At 33.6% G+C, this 25166-nt stretch overlaps 1 protein-coding gene across 1 annotated transcript in view; it reads right to left on the bottom strand.

The window, feature by feature from the left end:
• Nucleotides 1-3312: 3312 nt before the first annotated feature.
• LOC134543349 (AMMECR1-like protein) overlaps nt 3313-25166 on the bottom strand; it is a 35466-nt gene continuing 13612 nt past the window's right edge. Inside the window, exons 3-4 of the mRNA XM_063388323.1 lie at nt 19966-20171; nt 3313-18404 (exon numbers count right to left, since the gene is read on the bottom strand). Coding sequence (XP_063244393.1) covers nt 18238-18404; nt 19966-20171 — 373 coding nt within the window. The 3' untranslated portion in view covers nt 3313-18237. The remainder of the gene's footprint in view (nt 18405-19965; nt 20172-25166) is intronic.

The following is a 25166-nucleotide window of genomic DNA, read 5'->3' as shown; positions in this document are numbered from 1 at the left end:
GACACCAGTGAACCAAAAGAGTTGACATATTCTGGGGCTTCGTCGTCTCAGAGCCCGCTATGCCACCACCCCTCACACCCCTCCTATCCTCATGGCATTTAAAACCTCCCACCAGTAACGCGTGTGTGATGTGTTTTAATAGCGCGCCACTAACTACCACAAAAGAACACAGTAGAGCCAGTGCCTCGTTCTATTTCAGGATCCTGAAAACATTCTACGTGTTTACTTTTATTTACGTTACAACTCTGCAGCAGCGGACTCGAACTTGCCCAAGGCCGTTCAGTATTTAATTATTTCTGAGCTGTAATCTGAGTATGTAAATTTACTATACGTTTTAGCAGCTGGAATAACTGTCATAATTTTGAAGAGTGCAATTATATTTTAACGGCATGAATCTGAATAGCCTAACAGGTTTTTCAACATTCGCTTCGCATTGCCACTCAAGGAAAGAAGCTTCCAGCTCTCCGAGAACTTCAGCTTGTAATTTAACAGACCTCAGTCATTCTGGATTCTTAAATAATTCAAATCATTTTCTTTTATCCTCAGAGCTTACCTCGAGGGCTTGACTGATTAATTAAATATTCAGTAATCTGCTACCCGGAGATTGGTCACCAACGCGCATCTAGCATCCAGCCACGAGGAGGCTCTTACTAAACCAGTCATGCTGTTTAATGTTTATAATTTTTTTTTGTGTGTGTGTTTGCCCAAGTGTGCACGTGTCACAACAGACTGGCCTGTGGGACACCAATAAGAGCCCACTCAACATCATCTTTTTTTTTTATAGCACTAAGGGGAGTACAAGTCATGTCCCCACACAGATGACGTCACACCGAGTGGACGTAATTTCTGCTGGGTCCGCGCCCCTGACATAGTGGTGCTCATTAATTGTCCCAAGTATTCAGAACCAAATCCCCCAACCACATCAGAGTACAACCATTAACAAGAGAGAAAGATAAAAAAAAATTTACGATTACAATACCCGACTTTCTCCCGAGAACACTCTAATAAAGTATTCAGAACCAAATCCCCCAACCACATCAGAGTACAACCATTAACAAGAAAGAAAGATAAAAAAAAAATTTACGATTACAATACCTGACTTTCCCCCGAGAACACTCTAATAGACCCTACGATACATCAAGCACATAAATGTTTGCAAATGTGTGTACACACAAGAGGACCCGTTAAAATTCAAACATCCAATAAGAAAATTTGATAAAAAGTTAAAAGATAACATTAACCTTAAGAGTACTAAAAAGGTTAACAGCAAAGCACAAGTTGGCTTCTGCCACAACATGAAATGGTAGGGCAAAATACAAACAAAAATATAATTTACGTTTCAACTTATTTAAAGGTTAATTTATCACAAAAGAAATATCAAAGATAACCCTGAAACTTAAAGTACGAAAGACTTATAGAAACTAACGGGGAAGAAATTAATTCAGATATATTTATGTTAAATTTAATGTATGCAATAAAGTAATAAATAATAAATATTCTTAATCCAAAAATAAGTAACTTCGATGTATGTTTTGTTTTTAGATTTATTCATATGTTTTGATTTAGCATTTGGGGAAAGTTATGTTTTGTAAATACATCTAAGTATTGAAGTATTGAATTTAAATAAATATTCTTACTCTAAAAAAAATAGTTTGAGATGGATGTAAGTTTTCATGTTTATTCACTACCAATAAAAATTTTTTTACGATTTTGCGAAATTTCACACTAAGGGGTGTAAAAGGGGTAAATATGTTTTTCAAATAATCTTCCATACATTCTGCATCTTCTGGCAACGTCTTTTAAACTTTAATTCTTTACTTACTTTCAGACCCGTGGGTTGTGGGGGTGTTAAAAATCAAAAATTTCATATCTTTAAAGTATATTTCCTACAGACTTGAAACATGACAGGAGTTTCTTTTTATTACATAAATATTAACTGAGTAATGGGTTTTACTAAAATAAAACTCCAATGCAGGTTTATGGGGTTTTTAAAATTAAAATTTCCTTTTTATTTAAGTTTATATCATAATGATTTGAAATTCAGCAATGTTCCTCATAAAACATAGCCATCAACTAAGAAAGTGGTTTAGCCCAAAATCAGCTCCCATACAGGGTTACGAGAGCGTTAAAAATCAAACTTTTACGTATTTCAATGATAAGTTCTACAAAATTTTGCAGGGCGATAAAAATCAAAATTTCCCGTTTTTCAAGTACATTTCCTTGAAATTTTAAACTATGCAGTGATCTATTTATATTACAAAGCCAACAACTCAGAACAAGATTTTCCGAAAATCACTGCCAAGAGGGGATTAGCCCAAGAAATGCCGGGTACTTCAGCTAGCCAAATATAATAAATTATTTTGTCTGTTTTCACCAAAACTAGTGACTTGAAATAATAAATTACTGTAGAGACTAAACAAATTTTTGTTCCTTAAATCCTGTAAAAAATAAACCAAAAGTATATATAAAGGCATCTTGGCTTCATCAGTGAACATTCTCTGGCAGTACTAAGTCAACCACTGTTTTTTTTTCCATACACTAATTCTATATGCACCAACAATATGCCATAATACTGATCATTTTTTTTGGATGATTACTAACATTTTACCTCAATGATGACAGGGTCACAGTCTATTATTAACAATACTATGACCAACTTACGACAGATGGTAGATATGTGCAAAGTCCTAGCACTACGTATATCTGTTCTGAAATGGTCAAATCTTACATTTCCATCAATATTTTCACTTTCATCCCTCTTCTCATGTTTGATCAGAATTAACTGATTTCAAGCATAATATGTCAGAGTACTTATGAGTTATTCATGTTTTAAGGTTCTGTCTCACACGCCATGGTTATTTCCTTTCCTTGTCAGGGTTCCTTCTGTAAATTTATCTCGATTGGTCTCTTGCATTTCATACTTTGTCTCATTTTATAAAACCAAATATTTACTAAATATTATCTAATATCAGTAAAAAAAAAAGTGTTCATAATTATTATCACTTGCATGAAGTTTTACAGCATGAACATATTTTCATTAATGTCTGATGAAATATGTAACCCAGCAAGAAAAACAAGAGCTATCAAAATTAATTTACCAGAAAATTCCTCTGATTTCTATTAATGACAAAAAAAAAAAATAAACTCAACGTGTGAGACAGAATTTATCTTAATTATCCTCAACAACAAATGACAAAACACAAAAATGCAATGCTAAATATTGCAACTGACGTACACAGTCAATTAAAAAAAAACTGCTGTACAGGTGCTTTGAAACAAATGAAATTCGTGACAGTTAAGAAAAGACAATAATTTATTGTCAAAAGTTTATTTTTGTATAATTGTTATAATATTACCCATTTATTAATAGCTCATTTTGCAATTGAAAAATAATATAAAAGTTTCTAAGTATTTTTATTATAACATGGTAATCATTTTCATTGCATTGCCAGTTATATGTTATGTACATTTCTACAGGTTTTTTTAGCCTGGAAACAAGAACGTAACTATAAATTGTTTAGAACAAACTAAAGAAAATATGTGCACAATGACTTTGAAGACTAACACTATACATCCATGTTGTCTGCAACTATAACTATATGTGTATGTGATAGAAAATTAGATGTTCGATTAAATTTACCATAAATATTAAACAATTAAAACATGACGATTAAAAAAAATTTTTCTTGCATGACAGTTACATTAACAACAGCCATGTTGTGAGCATAATCAACCATCCAATTTCCATACAGAATTATAAATTTTCCTAATAAATACATAAAATCACCTTAACTGATTAAAACACTTTGTGAACAACATTTATCATTTTAACTTTTAAAATCCACACAAAACAAATATAACACAATCAAATTTAAATTCATATCGTACTGTACATCACTGTAGCCAACTCAACACACAGCATTCTGTGCACACAATGTTGAAACTATTATGACAAAGATGCAAATAAAATCACTAATTCTTACAGCAGTCTGAAAGTTACTTTATGTATACTTGGATACACCACCAGTATGTATTTGACTTGTAACAACACAAATATGGAAGTTCCAATGTTATACATCAAAATCACCCGCCCCTCACAGTAACACTGTTCGATTTGCAAATTTTCGAAGTAACGACGCCAATAAATACAGCAAGATTTGAAGTAACACTTTTTTTTCAAGTGAATTTTTATTCCCAAGCATGCAAACTCCAACCAAACTTGTGTAGCATTAAATAAAATGCCACAAATTAATAATGTGACAATTTAACAAACAATATTTAACGGTTTTCTCGATAGCTTATAAAACATTAAGTGTATGATTTTTTTCAAATCTTACACTAATTGAAATATGTCCCCTATATTAATAACATTATTGTTTAATAAATCAGAAATGTGGTAAGGGCCTCTTAGGAATGTTATTCCTATTATGTAAACCAAGCAGTCCGTGAATGTTTTGAATGTTAGGTTGTTTGGTCTCAAAATGTTATAAAACATTTCAACAAATGCACTTAAAATGTATTTAGACATAATTACTACTGCAAATTGATTTTAACAGTAGTATATTGATAAAATGTTTGTCAGCAAAGCACTCTTGCCTGATTTGAAAATGAATTATTTTGATTAACATACACACTCAAGAAAGAAACATATTTGATTGCACTCTGTTTTCCTGGAACGAATTAGGGCGTTACTTCGAGGGGAAGGTGTAATGAAAGTTTTTGTGGCCAACAAAAAAAACCATGTAATATGGAATTCAGTTATTAATTTAATGAATGGAAAAAAAAAAATTTAAATAAAAAGTTTGTCTGATTTAATGACTAAATTACAAGTGAAAACCGACAAGATATTTTTTTTCTCAAAATAATGCAATATTTTTATTACGTAATATTTTAAACATTTAAAACTCCTCTTAATTGACACAAAAAACAATTTTAGTCATTTATAGAGTAAACATATTCTATCTTTGAGATACTTGTTTAGTTAACAATTAGAAAAAATTTTTAGTCAATTTGCAAACACATTTCACAGTTTGGTGTAGTGTTTCTTGTATTTTAACAAGGGCAGCATTAAAGAACATACCTGCAATTATTAAAAAAAATTCAAATGCACTACACACACCTTAAGGTAAATACTGTATTAAATATATCTACCTGTGAAATACTTCATTAGTGCCAAGCACCACATTGCAATCACACGTGCCAAGCACTTATTAGCACTTAGCTGTGTAATGTTTTTCATCCCCAAAAAAAATTCATCTTCAAAATATGTACAAAGTTTCATTTTTTAATCTAAATGGCCCAGAATATAACATCACATTAAAAGTAATTATTCTTGACAAAGCTGACTTGTGAATTCTTGATATCAAATTGTAGTACAAGAATGTAACTCAAAAAGTAAATACCCCGAACAGAGATATAACTGACAAAAATGTGAAAATTGTGTTTTTAGAGGAATAGTGATCTATAGTTAATAGGTAACAATGCCACTTATGTTCAAAGCCCAATTTCCTGCATGAGAATTATTTTTGTTTTTATGAAAAGTTGGTTTTTGAAAAAATGGTATTCCAGTGAAAACAGATCTAACTGTAGCAAGTTTTTTTTTAAAAAATATGAATTTGTAGGTTTGATCCATATTTGTTAACCAAAATATTAACAATAAGTGAATTTGATTTAAAGTAACAAGTTACCAGTATTTATCTGTACTGCATAATTGACTTTTTTTTACAAATATTTTAATTCTTTGTCTACCCTGACCACAGGCTAGAAAAAGCTGTGAATGATGATAACCACAAGAATATTATTGGTTCCAATTAAAGTACGATGATGCCCACAAACACATACATATTTACATTTCTGTCAAACATCCTTAGCTATGACCACATACCACATACAATTTAGCAATGAATCTTTCAGACTGCCACTTAAGAAATTTTCACCATTTACAACACAATGCTAACTTCAAATAAAGTGAACACAAAATGGACTGAGACAGTATGCAATCTCCACTGCCAAAATTTTTTAGATTATAAAGAATTACAATGGACATCAATCCACAAATACAAAAATAGCAACATTCTTAAATCAAAGCTATGATAAAATAAAAACTTCTGCATTCTCAGAATGTTACAATGGTAATAACTTTCATCTTCTATTCGCAAACTAATTAAAACAAAAACAAAGGTCATATGAGCTGTTTGCAATTATAAAGCTTATAACTGTACAAATTTTGGATAGTATTAATTCAAATTTAAACATTTCTTTATTGCAGAGGCATACAGAATGTTATATTTATTTAGTTTCTGAGATGGAAACTACTATACTTCTTAAAATGTATTTCCTGCTCTACCTAACATACTATAGTTGTAGCAATGACAAAATTTATATAAGAAAAATTTCATACTTCAAGTGTATGCAGTAATGAGTTTTTATAAAAAGCCCAGGCTATTATAGAACAATCTGTAAGCAAAATGGATTTATAAACAATCTAACACCAAGGTTACCACACTCTTACTCTATATAATTTCCATAAATGTTTCCCAACTTCCTTGTCCAAAAAAAAATATATTTTTTTTTTTGCTGCCTCATCAATCAATATTGAAACAAAATATAAACATAAATAGTTATCAAAACATATTTCAACATCATAACATGCCAAAAAGACCATAAAATATTTTACCGCACATTATGATTTCTGTACATTCTATGCAACCAACACTGTAAGTCTGTAATATGACACCTCTATATTTGATCCAATTTTGATATGATATATTATTGAATGAAACCAAGTGTATCAACATCTGATCGTGCTTCAAATAATTAAATAAATATAGTATATTCATTGTTTCTCCAATGTTTAATTAATGGTAAAGATAGATGGGTTTACAACTTTGGGTTTGTAATTAAAATACATACTGTTTTCAAAACATTAAAGGTGCACACTTGAATTAAGTATTACTAATACTATTTTGTAACTAATTTATTGCCAATTTTCCAGTTTTTTATTTCCAGGATATATAGACACCTTTTCAATTCCCTGAGCTTTTCCTACTTTCCATATTTTCTATGACTGCAAGAACCCTCCACACATTACACAAGCAAATTTAAAATTTAATCAAACTAACTCTTTCCAGATTAGCTGTTACTTAATGAGTTGTAAAAAATTGATTTAGCTTGTGGGTTTAGCCCCGTCAAGTCTGAAGACATTATACGTTTCGGTCGACATTAGATTCACCATTAACAGGGTAGCAGGTATATCCTAAAATATACTACATTTACGTCATTGCTGTGAATTGAAATAAATACAGTGCTTCTACTTTTCCAAGTAGAATAAATAGTTATTAGCTGTTATGAATACAGAATGATAACAGAAACAAGAAAATCATTTTTAATGTTCAAAAACCCATTAAATTATGTATGCTACCTAATCTACAAATATTCAAAAATAAACAAATCAATCAAATTATAATATTCCTTTGAACAAACACAATAACTGCATATTAATGAAATTACAATAAATCTTTCTCCCTTCCATAAATTGGAATTGTACGCCAAATAAGACAATCTTTAATCAAAATAAAGCAATTTGATCCCAGATTACACTTTTTCAACGTTGATTTATTTAGTTATTCAACAGAATGGGTCTACTACCAATAAAGATCTGTACAGTAATTACAACCATCAAAGAACTAAATGATAATAATGAAGGTTTATAATAGTACGTAAAACATTCAAAACTGCAAACAATACAGCTTACTTAAGGTTTAAAGTGGTAAAAATATGTAAAAAAAACTGTACCTAGTTATATATTTTTCTAGTTGATATTTTATGATCCAACCAACTTCAGTTACTCTTTTTTCTAACAAATCCCACCAAAACATGATTAGTGAATGTAAAAATATGTATATTATGCAGTGAATATTAAAACTACTGATTACTATTGGACATCCTTCATAAAGGATTATCTTTATAAGACAAAACTAAAAAAGGCTACCTTGGATAACAGTTGACCTCAAACAAGTTAAAACTAAAATAATATTGGCCAATGGTTTTACAATGAATTTTAGGTTTTTGATTTTTTCTGAAGTCTTAATCTAGATAATTTTTTTTTCTTATATGAAGTATGAATAAATATATGTGTGTTTAGTTGCCCAGAATAGTCTATACACTAACTGAAAAATCAAGGACTGACCAAAGATTCATAAAATATTTTAAATGCAGGTGCATCAAAATTTAAATTGATAAAATATTGGAACTGTCCAATAAGTATTAATTTCAGTAACAAAACAAAATGCAGTGTATCTGTTGCTGATTGTATTTAATTCTTGGGAAAATTTATTTAGTCATATTAAAGTTTAGGCATCTATTTAATAGAGAAAATCAAAAAATTTCAATAATCTGAAACTTATGTTATTGACTTAAGAAAAAAAAATCATTTGATCACTACGAAAAGTTATTTATACCGTCTTTTTTTCAATGAAAAAGTTAAAATTACGATTATGATATATTATGTGATTTGTAACCAAGAAATAACTACATGTTCCACAGTAATAATTTCCATTTTATACCAATAAGAAATAATGCTTATTTTCTGTCCTCAACTGTAAGAGGTCCACCTACCTGGGCAGTGTGAAAAGCTTCAGAAGAAATCACGTGATTTTAAAATTGCTCAAGATATGCGTGAAGTGTTGAAAAACATTTAAGAATGCGCAGAGGGCAGGTAAGTAGTTCTGTTTCAGAATTTTGTTCCTAAACTGTATTTTTTGGACAGTAAATAGGTCTAAAACACGTGTTTTCAGAATAATTTTTAGACATGAAAAGCCTGGTAAAGATTCTTGAAAGCACCCAAGAGCCATACATTACATTTTTTTTTCATTTCTCCGCCATCTGATGTTATGGTTATGGTTCAAATTTCATAGTTGCCATATGCATGACGAGAATACTACGTGCCAGTTCAAAGCCTTGTGCTTAGAGGCGATACTGTGCTTTAAGCACCAGTAAATGTCACACTTATCATCCCGCCTAATTAACACAAATTCATCATAGCAAGTTTTCCTAGCAATGCTTTAAAGCAGGGGTTCCCAAAGTGTGCGCCGCAGAAAGTTAAGAAGGGCGCCGTGAAGCGATTCTCTTTACCATTCTCCGAAACCTCAACTTAAGTGTTCGCGGGTACAAAATAAAAATTTAATTTCTAGCACTCGCTTAGTGCTACGCTTATTTGCGCACTCGCCGATACTGATCTACTACACGCCCGAGACAACTGTGGTCCCGGTAAAAATGTGAGCTACCCAAGGTCAGACGGACCCCTCCCTCCGCAATACTATCCCCTCCCTTCCCCTAGTCCGCCTCAAGGGTCGGAACGCATTTCGTGGGCGGGACGGCAAGTAGAGCTCACCCATCACATTGACTAGCCTAGGTAGCTATTGTATTTTATTTTTGTTTTTCTTAAGTCTCCCTTGAATGTTTTTGTGTGTAAGTTTTATATTTTTATAAACATAAATATACAGTTCAGATTCATAATGTGGATATTTTAATTTTTGTGCTTATCTACCTAACTAGTATCATTGTACCTATCTATTTCGACAAGCAAAATAGGTTAGGGCGCCGAGACAAAATAGTAAACATGTATGTGCACCGCAGACTGAAAAAGATTGGGAAACCCTGCTTTAAAGTAATGATGTTCATACACAGAACAAATTAAGAAACACTAAAAATTTTAACATTATTACTGAATTATGCATGCATTATGCAACTGGAACTCATTTTAGAAAACTTTAGTTTACAACTTCAACTTAAATCAGAAGGTTGTTTGTGATTTTAAAAATATTATTAATAAATATTGTTTTCCTGTTAGAAAATTATATACCTAAAACAAAAAAATGTTAAAATTTTTTTGTTGTACAAAATTATTTAACTCTATGCTAGCGACTTGAAATTAAATACAGATTTTAGATTAGTGAAACCCAGGATATCTTTATTTTGTTGTGATATCTCAAACAGTTTTAAATTTATAATTATATACCAAAATTGCTTTCTATAAAGAATTATAGTTACAACTATGTACCTACTGCATTAAATTTTTTTATATATACTGTGGTGTGTGTAAATAAATGGACTATAGATTTAAATTTTCTTTCCTATGTAAAACTGTGTTCATCTGTGCTGTGATATTATTCTGACAAATGCCTACCATGGAAGTCTCTGTGCTGTCAAAGTTTGAAATTTTACACAGGCTTATTTTGGCTTATTTTCTGTGTGTTCAAGTATTTTGTTTATCTGTTCTGTGAATTTTCTCTATGACGTACAGTGCAAACTAGCAATGGCATATGCCAAAAATAATTATTTAAATTACATATTTTAATTTACACAAAAACTATCTATTAAAACTATTACATTTCATTGATTTGTAGCAAAGTTCATTCCCTGTTTTTATGTTTACAATTAATCTATATCAGCCATCACTTTTTTTATTGTTAAAGTCAATTTTATAAATATAAAAAATTATAATTTTTTTATAAGTTAAAAAATAAATCCCATGAAATAACTTGAGTCATTGTAGATTTTGAAGTTGTTGGTCAAAATTATTCAAAAATTTTTATCTGATTAACCTACATAAATTACTCTGTTCATGCTAAGCAAGTATGCAAAAATAAATAATTACCTAGAATTTTCAATAAATTTGAAACACTGGATTGATACTGTCTGAAAATAAGCACTGCAATTATAGATTTTCATTCTGAAAAGCTCTTGGCTCTAGTCAAAACATTTTCATGAAAATTTAACAGCTTTAAGTAATCTCAAGAAACAATTAAAAAAAAAATATTTTAACCTATAAATTTCTCTAGTAATAACTATGTATCTACTGTACATTCATCTCATTCCGACATTAGAGTAAAAAAGAATTATGGGAAAAACAAAGTTCAATGTTTATGCAAAATTAAGTTAACCAAAAATGTGGACTCAATAATCATAAATCTGACCAACTATTTCTCTGCATTTCATTAGCTATCGTGGTATTTTGCATCTGTATTCTATAAAAAAAATGTTTAGAATATGCAACATCTTAAAACTGTAGAACCTCCACAAATGACACTTAAGTGATATATTTCGCTACAGCAATATATAAAGAATAATGAAGAGAGTTTATGACACTGCTGATTGATAAAACCTGGCTGTAAACAGTGATACAATACATCAAGAATTTCTTTTGTTAAAGTCAACCAAGTTTCTGTCATAAATCTGTGAAATTTTTGAAGCTACGGTGGCAACAAAAACAAAATAATTACGATGATGTGTATTCAGTCAGCATACACACACTTTACTGAAATTGTCATGACTAGTCATGCAAAGAATTTATGCCCACCCATCGGCAAGGCTCAATTTATGAGCACCAAGTCCCAACGGTCCAAACTGGCCATAACTGCCCATGTGGCAAAGGTCATGGGTTTGTCACCATATTACCCACATGATTCAATTTATGAGCACTAAGGCAGTAACGTAAGTGGTTCAGAGGCCACCAACATAATCTTGAAGGTTTCACCCCCGAGGCGGCCTGCTAGAAGAGTGCATGAGATCCAAAAGCTAAGGTCAACATTGACTCTCGCATGACACGTCTCTTTGCGCAAGCCATCAAGCTAGCGTGCAGTCTTCGCATCAGTAACGTGTCTGCATGGGACTAAGCAGTGGATCATTTCAAGGTGGAATAATAACTATAAAAGATCTTTGCAAAGTACCTCACCTACTTTTAATACAGTCTTACCAAATTTTTCATACCTAAAAACACACGAGAAAACACCCCCTTTTAGCCCTTTACTCTGCCAAAATAAAAACATGTTAAAAACTAAACCATTGTTAAAACTATCATTCGAAAGTGCAATGCCTCTTAAATGCTATTTTGAATCAGACACTTTTAATAAAAACTGAACTGTATTCATCAACACAAATGAATGTGTACTTTCATGTAATGTTCATCTATTAAAATGTCTTATGGCTCAGTACAAATCAACCACCATTTTTTTTTTTTACCACCAGATCCAATCAAGAAAATATAAAAGGAAGAATAGAGGTATGTTCAAACAGCAAATAGTATGTAAATAGTTTAGCTATCTTTAATCTAAAAAAAAAAGTACTATTTTCTCAATGTGCTGAAAGGCAAGAAATACTTAAAAATGATTTTTTAATTTTATGTATGATGCAAAACAACTTGCTTATGATAGTTCAAGAATGCAGAAGTTTCTTGGGTGGAGCAGCACTAAAATATACAAACATTTGGCGTTATTCCTTGTGTTAAATCAAGTATACCAGCAAACCATACTTCTAAAGCAGTATTGTATCTCAAAATAATGTGCCTTCATTAATCCATACACCTTACTGATGAAGTGATGAATAAACGTTAACTATCCTGAGTAAACTGCAAAAATTATGTCACACACTTGAGATTGTCGGGGAAAAAAAAAACATTTTGGCATTACTTAAAGTAAGTTGCTTAGGCAAACAAAACAATTACGTACATCACACTTCAAACAACAGTGTTCAGACCTCATACGTATTTCAAATTTAAACAATGATACAACTAAATTTTGGTTATTAAGGGCGCGGTTACACGGAACCCTGAACTACTTCAGGTGAACATGTTTAAGTAAACACGTTTACAAACGCGAAACTGTACGGTTACATGGTAGTTGCTGAAAAGTGTGTTCAGCTCTAAAACCGATTGTCTACTGTCAACGTATCCAGAAAACGCGGGATTTTCTCACTTGTTTATACAGTATTATCAGCAGAAATATAATGTGTTTTCATATTGCTCAATATTTTTTTTTTACAAATCGAGAATTCTAACAACATGCACAGAAAATTTTTTTAACTTATTTTTTGAGCGAGAGTACCTATCTCAGTTTTAAGAAAATTAAGGTCAGGATCAATTAAAACATATATATAATTATCAATTGATTTTTTTGTTGCATTCGGTAAAATATTACTCTAACTTGTGCCAGGAACACTTTCCATCTGGAATTTCTGCATAGGACTGTTTATATTCTAAACAGCCAATCAGAGGCTAATGTAGAAGATATGTCGATCTGAACTACTTTGCCAACCTGTTTAAGTTAAATGGGAAATGGCCTCGAACGAAACATGTTCAGACTGTGTGTAACCGCACTCAACAGCTGAACATGTTCTCCTGAAGTAGTTCAGACTCCCGTGTAACCGCGCCCTTAGTCACCAACAAAAGATTTTTAAAACTTACCAATCAACATTTAAGGCCGCTTTGAATACACTTCAAACAAAACATAATTCTAAAATTTCTTAAAAAACTAACTTCAAGTCATCCATTACATAAGGAATCTACTAATTTTTCCATATACATGGACTTTTTCCTTACAGAAAGTTTATTAAAATAACGCTACACATTCTCAATAAATCCAGACTTTTGTTGTTTGATTAACAAATGTTTGCATTTACAATTTTTGCCAGTTATAAATAAGAAAAATTCCAGTAAGAGCTTGCAAAGAAGTGAATATAATAATTCTACATCAAGAGAAATTACCAATTTGTAAAAAAAATGAAAGCTTTAAATTATTAACAGAAACACCAGGCATGTGTATTGTTAAGATACCAGTACACTTGGCTTGGTAATAACAAAAATAGTGTTTACAAAATAATTGCTTTATGTAGCCGATCCTTTGTGTAGAGCTAGCATGAGAGTGATGGGAGTGGCTTAGAATTGAATTATAGTAAATGTGAGAATAATAAAAAGTGTTTAACAAAGGACAGATTGTTTGAGCATTTCTAGTTGCAGCACCCAACAATAACTGCAACTATACAATGAGTAGCTAGAGCTACAGAAACACACAAAGCACACAACACCACCTGCAATGAGCAATATGCGAGCAGTAACGAAAACTAGCAAAGAGCTCACTAACCTTTACAAATTGAATACAATAATTACCAACTGTACATATATAAAGTAATGCTTAAATTATTTTTAAAAATTAACGTACACAATGACGTTAAATATAAGATACCTATGTCAGTCATTTATGCTGTACATCAATTTAAGCCAAGCTGCTTTGTAAAGCAGCATACATTATTTTATTGAATTAAAAATGCTTTTGATTGTAAGACACACTCCTCTGTTAATAGTTTATCTATGATATTTAGAGGGAATTTTATTTAAGTATGTATAAAAGATTTCTTTGTAAATTATAGTTTTTTATCACCTGTCCAGCAGGTGTTGAGCAGAGACGGTATCTGTTGACATATTTTGTTTGGTGGCTTATATCTTAAATAAGAGTAGATTTTTTTTTAACACACTTAAGTGCCTGGTGTCTTTATGTAATAAATATGAACCTTGTTTACACAATGATGCTAAGTGAATATCAATATCAGTATTCAATTTTAATGTGACAGATGACTTTATGCCACCAATATTATACCACAGCCTGAATTATCACCTCAATACATAACCTGCTAAAAGAATTTATACATTTCTCAGATGTTAATGAGTTTTCGAATGTGGGTCCTCATTGAGCCACTGATTTTAAGCAACACTTCTATTTCAGAGCTCAAAAAGTCACAACAAAGGTGTGTCACAAATGAGAAAATTTATCACCTTCAAAGGAACAAAACGTTTGAACAGGAATATCTTAGTAAACATCAAGGTAGGTTGGAAGTCTGATATGAGCAGTTTGCCTAGAGCATCAATCAATTACATTCCATATTAATATTACAAAAGATTTTAAAAATGTTTGGAACCAACTGATTCTATTACAAGCAATACAAGTACATATGCAATTCTTTCTTTTTTATATAGTCTGTATATATCAATAAATAATTAAATAAAGTCAATATTTTGAAACATTTTCCGGTTAATTAGTGAAAAAAAATTCTTGTATTACAGATCTCTGTAATTCTAAAAAATTAACAGCTAACATTTCTCGTGGACACAAGGAGCCAACAGATGACAGAATGTAATTCCACAAGCATAATATTATACAGTAAGTACTGCTGTAACGTCGTCTTTTACAACATTTAATTACATCAATCAGTTTTTATGATTGTGATTTGCTTAAGTCCCAGTTTTACAGTCAAGGTTATTCCTAGTATTATGAACTCGTGATTTTTGAACAATTTTTCAACCTCTTATCTTTTTCTAGCAAAGCCTCTATCCCTTCTCCCAGGAATGGTGGACAAGTATAAGGATACATGTTTACATAAACAGCTCCAAGAGAATCAGAGAACAGTAATGCATTAATTTTTTTTATATATTTTAAAATTTATTACATATAGTTGATTGTTTATTTCAGTCACTGTAGGGAATCATAGTGTATTTCAAGTAACTGAATGCATGTGAAAAGTTCATACAAAATCCCCCAAAGCATTTTTCAATAACCTATTGCAGGACTTTTAAACCATTGACACATTTTAATAAAAAAAAAAAAAAATTAGAACTATAAGAGGTACGACTGAATTCAGAGAATATTTGAATGTTTACCAGTTTGTTTAAAACATATTAGTACTAGTGGCCAGCTTCCAAGCAAAAGAATTCTACAGTCTTGTGTGTTCTCGTTTATTTCTTACTTCATGAACATTCATTATTATGATTTAAGTTTACAAAAATATTATGCCCATTGCTAGCATCTTTGAAGCTGCAAGAAACCTAACTCCTGGATTTAAATATGTTCTTATGGCAAAAAGAAAATGTGACTTTAAGAACTTAATTTTTAACATGTTGTGGTTCGAGGACCATAAGCCGACGTTTAGCAGGACCTACTGAACCTCAATGTTCTACGGACTGCTGCCTATTTGCGGTATCTTCACACTTTTTTGTAGCCCTGCTAAATAAAGTACCTTCTTCCGGCTACTCACTTTGAAATATCCTTTCTGCCAGTCTCACATGACAACTGCCAAATTTGACATTTTGTTTCAGGAGACATTACTAACTGTTAGAGCTGCGATCTAACTGAAAGGCTACCACACAAAATGTTCGTCACAAGGGATGTGTGTAGAAAAGACTTTCAAGGAGTGATATTTAGTTTCGGGTGGAATTTATATGAATGTGGATCATCATCTGTCATTTACATTGCATAAATGTGACATATGATGGCAGTGAGTTTCCTGCTCTCTCATGTTCGTTGGCAAATACAGACCATAGTTTGTATAACAAGTGATGGCCCTTCAGCACAATTACTGTGTAATTGAGCAAATATTAAGAGCCTTTATGGTATACTAAAGAGATAAAATAAACAACAGCATTATAAGTATTTTATCGGTTCTGCTGAAATGTAAATAAGACAATATGAATCATGTAAGACTGATTAAATATAAAATAATATAACTAAGGAACTATTAACTACCAAACACCATACAAAGGCTTCCCCTGACTAAAAAAATAAATCCCACTTTACAAATAAATGTTTCAATTAACATTAAAAATATTATTTCTACAGTAGTAAAGAAGCTTTGGTGAGCTTCATAGTATAAGAAACAACTAAGCAATGTGTACGTAGAGTAACTTTTTGTTTGAGATTTGATTCAAAATGTGTGAAGATACCCTGAATGCACAATGGTAATTTTTCTTTAATTGTTTACAAGTTACTCAATCTCAAATTTTCTCACAGTAGACACACCCCAAATTTTGATATAAATTTTCTTTGGTGTAAAACTTTCTGCAAACAATGCCAAGCTTATCCCACAGTTTATATTAAGTAGAATAAAACCACCATAAAAGAACACACTAACTGCACAGCATACAGCCTAATATCAAAAAGTCTGAATTTATCAGGAATGTACTATATAGTGAAATTTCATGAGGCTGTTGACTTGTTTGTAAGCCCAACAAATGAATTCTTGGCAAACTTAACATACAATAGCTCAAGTACACATCATTCTGAGATCGTCAAATCTATGCACAAGTAAAAAAACCAATGAATTCTTATTCTTAAGCATGGGCTTTAAGAAAATCATTAATTTACTTAAACGTGTATTGAGATCTCTTTGGTTTATGAAAATTACTACATTCTATTTTTTTTTTGCAATACACACTAACAGAAAAACAAATTAATAAGCAAAACCTCAAAAATAAAAACTAATTTAGTATGAAATATCACTCCATCTTACGTGACTAAGGAACTACTTAATGGACAGTATCACATAAATTAAGTGATATACATATGCACCTTGCCTTTTTAGACAGGCACTTCAATTGAACCAAATAATTTGAAGCAAAACAATACGGCCGCAGAAAAAGATTTGATAAAATGGGAGGAAAACTGTGAATATTTTTACTACTAAGTTTGTATGCTTACCGGAAGTCACCATGACTTCACTTAATAAATAATATGGAAAAAGTAAGTAACAAAACTTGGACAAGTGTAAAGCATACAAAAATCTACTTTAAAAGCCCGGACATTGTGCACACCACGTGCAGTTACCAACACCACACGAACATACAACATATTTTGAGAAAAGGTTCTCGTCACTGAAACAGTTATTCAAAACACTTGTCAATATTTCACGTCCATTATATTATATCCTCGTACAATTAATGACTGTCAGGCTCATGCTGCTCGGTAAATCAACGTCCCTTCAACCACAGTTCAAACTACGATTAATGTCCCTCTTGAACATATTTCCGGCTGATTGTACGAGCCCTGTTGACTTTAGAATCTACCATAAAAGCCACACGTGGTTTTACCTGAAAACATACTTACGATATTTCGCCCAGTAATCGTAACAATGGCCGATGATGCAAAACATGCATTTCCAGAACTTGAGAACCGCGTCCACTGGGTCTCTCACGGGCCGGTCACGGAAGCGGCCGAGCCGGCATCCGACGGCACGTCACTTCCGCTTCCTGACCTGGTGGTGGGGGTAGTGTCCCGCGAAGCCCCCTCCCGAGGCACTAGGCAAGTCCTGATTTCGAGGGCAAGGCGACAGGTGGTACAGCCCCGGGGGCGGGGGCGGCTGGTCCCACCAGTGGACGACGGACGACGGAGGGGGCAGCTGATGAACGGGTGGCTGGTGGTTGTGGTTCACGATGTACGGCGACGGCTGCACGTAGGACGTCGACGGCAGTGCAGAGAACTGCTGCTGCTGCTGCTGCTGCAGCTGTGGCGGCGGCGGCGGCTGGCGGCGCAGGACGGCGCCCGGTGGCGCCCGATGCAGGTTGAGAGAGTGAGGCGGGGGCGCAGCCCACACAACTGCGCCACTGCCGGGGCCGGGCGAGGGGCCCCAAAGTATCTGCTAGCAGCGCCGGTTGCGCCAGTGGTTCAAGTAGTCCTGATAGCTAACCGAGATCTTCTCGCTCTGGTAGCGGGTCAGTCTGATGCCGCTCCGAATGTCCGGGGTCACAGAACCTTTGAAGCCACCTTTGCGGAGCAGCGAATCAATCGTCTGAATTTGGTCCCAACCTACGTCAAAGAGAACGCACATTTTCAAAGCATACAGCAGTTATTACGTATTAAAATTAAAAATTTAATTTTTGAAGTTATACTTCTTTAGGCACGTGAAGAAAAACAAGAGTGAATTTTTACGATGTGCGCGCACCATTCAACAAAATTTTTACAGGATGAAAAAAGTCTACATAGAAATAAAAATTATGCATGGCTTTTAAATCATATACTTTAGTTATTGATATTGAATATTGTCCATATCATTAAAACCATATATTTATTGTGAATATTAGTGATTGAAAATGTGATTATAAACTTTTTCAGTTTATTTATAGAAGTGATGTTCTTTTCCCGTATGTATAATGAAGTCAGGTTACTTGTAAGCTTCCATTGTTGCTGGCAAGGCGTGTCTGTGGAATTTTTTAGTAGTCTCCCGGCTGTTTTCACGGGAGTTTTTACGAGGTTATGTTTCTGTAGGAATAATTTATTTCTATTATAAGTTATTACATTCGGCATATTTATTGATATTCATTATTAACTAAAATTTTTCTTGATTATTTTACTAAAATAATTTTATACACTTGTTTATATTAACATTGAATATTGAGGATTAAATTTTTTTTTTAATTTGATTGAATTTATACTTCACAAAACATATTTATACCACCACTCTAGTCCTTTTATTATTTCATTTATATTGATTATTTGCATGCAAAATTAAAGTTAGATTTTTATTATGCTAAGTAAGTGTAACTTCTAACATATGTACTAAGTACAACACTCATTTTTTAAATTTAAATATTTTTTTATTTAACTTTGCAAATGCTATAAAATAATTATATGACTCATAAATTGGTTCACCACTTAACTGGAAGATCCACATTGGAACTTGTAAATTAAAAACCAGATGACAGAGAAATTGAGAAAGAAGTGAAAGACAGAAGAGAGGACACAAGGGGAGGGGGGTTTGTACACTTCTGAGGAACAAACCATCTACATATTAAAAATTCAATTTTGAAAGAAAAAAAAAAACTCTACAAAAAATATATAGTCAAAAACTCATTTAACCTTTAATTTTACTTCTAGAAAAATGCTGGAAAAATTTACACTAATACTCAGTGCAATAAAATTAAAGTAAACTATTGTAGTTTTAATCAGTAACAACAGTTACGTTAAGATAAAGTTTGTTTCACAGGCGTGAAATAAAATTTTTAATTAAGTCTCTCTCAAATTCATTATGATTAAATTCAATGCATACAATTAATGCTAAATTTGAAAAAAAAATTTTCCATTACAGTGAAAGCTTTTGATTCTACATTCCATAGTTGTGCACATTCTGTGCTTCGGCACCTAAAACTGTTTGAGTTACTCTTTAATTGTGACGAACCAACACTCTACAATGCTTACAGTTGATGCCATTGAAATTTATAACTGGGAACATTATTTTATGGACATACTGTATAGAGCTGTCCAGTATTAGTAACTAGTGTTTTTTGGTAAAAACTATACAAAGCAAAACTGAAATATCAGTTCCTGCAGTTAATGAAAGCATGAAGACTATGCAGGCATGCGTGCGTACCTTGCTCAGGAGCCACCTCGGGCAGGTAGGTGGCCGTGCGCTTGTTCCCCTTCTCCGACTGGAACTCGATGCGGATCCCGTGCACGCCCACCTCCCAGTCCAGGTAGTTGGAGCCGTCCTCGAAGTGGCGCAAGATGGACACCGACACGTGCAGCTTCGAGAACTCGTCGCGCGTGATCGGGCTAAACCTCGAGTCCTTGAAGGCGCTTTCGCAAAACAATCACAACCTCAGCACCGCCGCCGGCTCCCGGCTGCCCGGGGGACCATGCTCTCCAGTGGGGGGGGGGGGGGGAGGGGGGGTAGAGAGAGAAAAATAGGCACGTGCACATCTCCCATTAGCATAATCAATTACCAAAAACAAAACCCAGGGTATCCACAAACCTCTCAATAAATTTCTAATTTTCCTGACTTTTTTTTTTTTTCAAAATTATTTACCTATTTTGCAATTTTCTCAAAGAAATAAAGGAGATCCAGCTTCGACTATCTGCACTTCCTTTATTTCTTTTTAAATTTATTTTTATTCATGCCTTCATTTCTATGCCACAGCTCAAATTTCACAGTTGTCGTATGGTATGGAAGACTTGAAGACTGCGCGCCAGTTCAGTCTTACGCTTAGAGGTGATGCCATGCTAGAAGCACCAGCGAGTATCGCGCTTATCATCCCGCCTCACTAAACACAGATATACCCCTGACTGGACGGGCCTCTTAAACATTAAATTTGACCAAAATATATAAACTGGATTTATCATTATATAAGTCACTTTTTCTTTATAGACTTTCAAAACAGAAATTTAAATAATTAAATATTAATGACTTTTTCCCCTCAAATTAATATTACTGGGGAATTCTCGTGACTTTTTCAATATTTCAAGTGAATCTTTGACATTCCCTGACTTTACAGAACGTGGACACCATGCAAATCTCTAGGAAAAAATTATACTGACCAATAAAATACAAAAACAAATTATGATTTTTTTACAAATAGGATAAGTGTACGAGGTGTGTTCAAAAACTACCAAACCTTTGGTTGGAAAAAATACATTTATCTATCCGAAACACTTCAAAGTAGTCTCTTTGATAGTGCACACTCTTCTCCCAGCGCTCCTGTCATCGTTGAAAACACTTCTGGAGCGCTGTTTTTGGAATGGTGAGCAACCATGTCGTCGCATTCCGCATTATGTCTTCTCTAGACTCAAATCACGTTTCGTTCAGCGGAATTTTCATCTTGGGAAATAGCCAAAAGCCACACGGAACCATGTCAGGTGAGTAGGGAGCCTGACAAACCACAGAAATGTTGTGTCGGGCGATGAAAACCTGAATAAAATGTGCAGAATGGGCAGGTGCATTGCCATGATGGAGCTGGCAAGTTTTTGCTACCCACAGATCCGGTCATTTGTGCTGCACAGCATCATAAAGGCAATGAAGGACCTCTTGGTAGTACTCTTTTGTGATGGTTTGGCTTTGTGGTGCATAATCGTGATACACCACACCACAGGAATGAAAGAAAATGGTCAACATGACCTTGACGTTACTGCGGATCTGCCATGCTCTTTTTGGCCTCAGGGATGACAAATGTTGCCACTGTGACAGCAGCATCTTTGTTTCTGGGTCATCCCCCATGTTTCATCGCCTGTGATAATAAAGTTGGGGTCACTGTTTGCATTGTCCAGCATGTCCTGTGTGATTGCTTCTGCTCTGTTGTTAACAGCTTCGGTACAAATTTCGCGGACTCTCTCCTCATGCCCATATTCTCGGTCCAAATTGAATGTGCAAATCCGATGCTTACCTCTACATTGTTCGCAATCCCTCAGACTGTGATACGACGGTCCTGCAAGACCACAGTCAGCACTTGCTCAATGACACTGTCATTTCGGCTTAGTGAGAGCCTACCTGGACGTGGTTCACTGTCCACTGATGTGCAGCCATCTTTGAAGCGGTTGTACCACTCCTTTATGCATGTGATGCTCATGGCATTGTCCCCGAAAGCCCATTGAATCTTGCAAGTGATTTCCATTTGGGTACCACTAAACTCGTGGCAAAATTTGATGTAATATCGCTGCTCAAGTTTTTTCTGCAATTTTACAAAAAGGGAAATCCGAAGACCACTCACTACACTTCTTTACTCTTTGGTCAACTGCCAATGACCAACGCTTCGGATGAGTACCCCCTCCACATCTACACTGAAGGAAGTCTCCCATGCTTCACTGATACATGGCGGGAAAAAATATAGTTCGATACTTTTTGAACACACCTCATATGTTAACATTTCATATCGACCCCAATGATTCACTCACATACATTTGTACTCTCTCTGTCTTGCTAGCGAAACATTAAAAAAAAAATTAAGCTCGTTATGTAGACATAGCATTAGAAAAGGAAGAAAAATATAACTTAAAATGTGTCATTTATAAAATTATTTCAACCAAATAATATTAATATAAGTTCAATATAACTTAATTAAAGTTCATCAGTACAATCTGGTTAGCAAATAAAACATACAATTTTTTTTTACCAACTACAGTAAAGTCTTGCTAATCCGGACCCCGCTAGTCCGGACATCCGGTTAATCCGAACGGATCTAAAAAAATAAATGATGAAAAAGAAATTTGTTACAAAGGAAAATAAGAAAATACATTTCTAAGAGAGGGTCTTCTAGCCCTCAGTTGCCGGGAGTCTTGCCACTAGTTTTCCGCACATTGGCTGTTTTTCAAGAAGTGACTCACTCTATACCTGCGAGTTGATTTATTTTGTTCCCTTCAGTCGATGGTTACTCGTGCTGTTGACAGGTGCTCGTGAGAGTTATTTTTATTCAGTGTGAGTGTTGTATTGTGAGCACTTATTAAGAGAAACGTAATGGCTACTAAATGTAAGAAAGTGACTGTAACAATGGAGCAAAAACACCAAGCCTTATTTCATATTGATGCGGGTGAATCATTAACTAGAATCGCGCAAGATTTAGTAGTGAGAAAAACAAGTTTCTGATTGGGAAAAAAATCGGAACGAAATTGATGATTTTTGTGCCAAAATGATAAGGACAGTCTGGGTAACAGAAGCACGTTAAAAAAAAATGAAACTTTAGACGAGGCTTTGTACATTTGGTTTTGCCAACAACGTGAACAAGGCGGTCCGCTGTCGGGGGTAACATTACAAGCGTTCGCGCTCAAACTCAACGAAAAATTAAAAGGTGCCTGACCCTGCTTTTACTGCCAGTGTGGGATGGTTATCTCATTGGAAAGATTGACACGATGTTCGTGAATTTTGTGTAAGTGGTGAAATTTTGTCAGGTGACAATAGTGCAAGTGAAGACTTTAAAGTAAAATTTGAAAAGTTTGTTAAAGATGAAAAATTAGAGCCTTGCCAAGTGTTTAACGCTGACGAAATGGGATTAAATTACAAAATGCTTCCAAAAAACATTAGCATCAAAATTTGATTCTGTAGCCAAAGGTCAACAGGTAAAAAAAGAAAAGAGTAACTTTGCTTCCTTGTAGTAATGCTTCTGGCAACTTGAAAATTCCACTTTTGGTTATAGGCAAATCAACTAAGCCTAGGGCCCTTAAAAATCTTAGTAGAAATGCTCTTCCAGCCCAGTACACTTCACAAAAATCGGCATGGATGGATGGAATTTTTTTTTCAAAAACCGCCCAGAAAAAGCTGTGTTGTTAATTGATAATGCACCATTCTACCCGAGTGAAGAAGAATTGCGAGATGGTGAAATTTTTGTAAAATTTCTGCCACCAAACGTGACTGCTTTCATACAACCTATGGATCAAGGTGTGATTGAAGCAATAAAACGGCAATATAGGAAAACATTGATTTTGTCTCTTTTAGAGCAACAAGAAGCAGACCCATCCGCTAACTTAATGGATCATATTAAAAAAGTGACAATGAAGACTGTAATTTACTTGGCTGCAGAAGCACGGGAAGAAATTAAGCCGTCAACTCTTCAAAAAAGCTGGAAAAATTTGTGGCCAAGCATTTCACAGGAAAAACAGGGACAAGACGAAACTCATCCAACTTAAACTAGCTTTGATTTTGTACATGTTTTTCAACAGTTGGAGGGTTGTGCCAACATAGATGAGAATGACATATCAGAATGAATTAACAGTGATAGCGGTATTGGTCATCAAATGTTAAGTGAAGATGAAATCGTGGAGGCGTGCATTGCAAACATGGCAACTGAAATAGACAGTTCGGAAGATGACGATGGAGGTATGGAAGAATCAGCTGGCCCAACTCATGGCAAAGCGACTACAATGCTGGAGGGGTTGCTGAGTTACTTTGAGAAGCAAAGCGACACATCGTCTGCTGAGCTACTGACCTAGAGGCGCCTACGAGATTGCATGACAAAACGACAGCAATCTTCATTAAAACAAAAGAATATTACAGACTTTTTAGAGTAAATTGTAATTGTTTTTAACCTTTAATTGTTTTATACTTTTTAATTACATGTAGGTATGTACAATACATATTATTGTTTTATATATAAGTTACATACATATCTACATAGTTTCTTAAGTACTTTATAATAAAACACAGTTGATTTTTAAGCATAAATATTTTTTCTTTAGCCTATAAAACTTGTTTTTGATACATTTTATTAAAGTTAAATTACGGTTAATCTGAACTTTTGGTGATCCGGACAAGTCCGGATTAACGAGACGCTACTGTTGTTCTCGCTCCAGTTTGAGCCCAGAAACAAGTGAAATCTTTATAACACCAAGACCAAATTAAATTCATAAAAAAAATTTTCAACCAATAATATGAAACTTAAAATCAAAGAAATGCCAATCACCCTAAACCTTGTATTAACACATATGAGTTTTTATAGAGTACCTATACCAATTTTAGTGAATAATGTATGGAATAATTAAAAAATTATGCAAAAACTAAATTAAGTTGGTTAGTTTTCATACTGTTATTCAGTAGCCCCACTACTGTACCTCCTCAAACTATGTCCCTATAATGTATTTTCACTTATTGTTGAATATGTAAAGAATTTTTAATTTTGCAAATTTGTTAACATTCACCCACCAAAATTTCAGCATTATTCCAGGATATGAGATTTCAAGTTTCAATTCTTTCCTGATATTACAATGGTCTTCTTTGATGAAGTTTTCCTTTGAATAAGTCATTGCTCAGAGATCAGAAAAACTACTATTCACCCAGGACTGGATCTAGTACAAAATTTACTTGGAAAAAGG

Source organism: Bacillus rossius (assembly GCF_032445375.1).
Source record: "Bacillus rossius redtenbacheri isolate Brsri chromosome 9 unlocalized genomic scaffold, Brsri_v3 Brsri_v3_scf9_2, whole genome shotgun sequence".
In the NCBI taxonomy this organism is placed as follows: domain Eukaryota; kingdom Metazoa; phylum Arthropoda; class Insecta; order Phasmatodea; family Bacillidae; genus Bacillus; species Bacillus rossius.
Note: the sequence above shows the minus strand (reverse complement) of the source record. Positions and strands in the feature narration are given on the sequence as shown.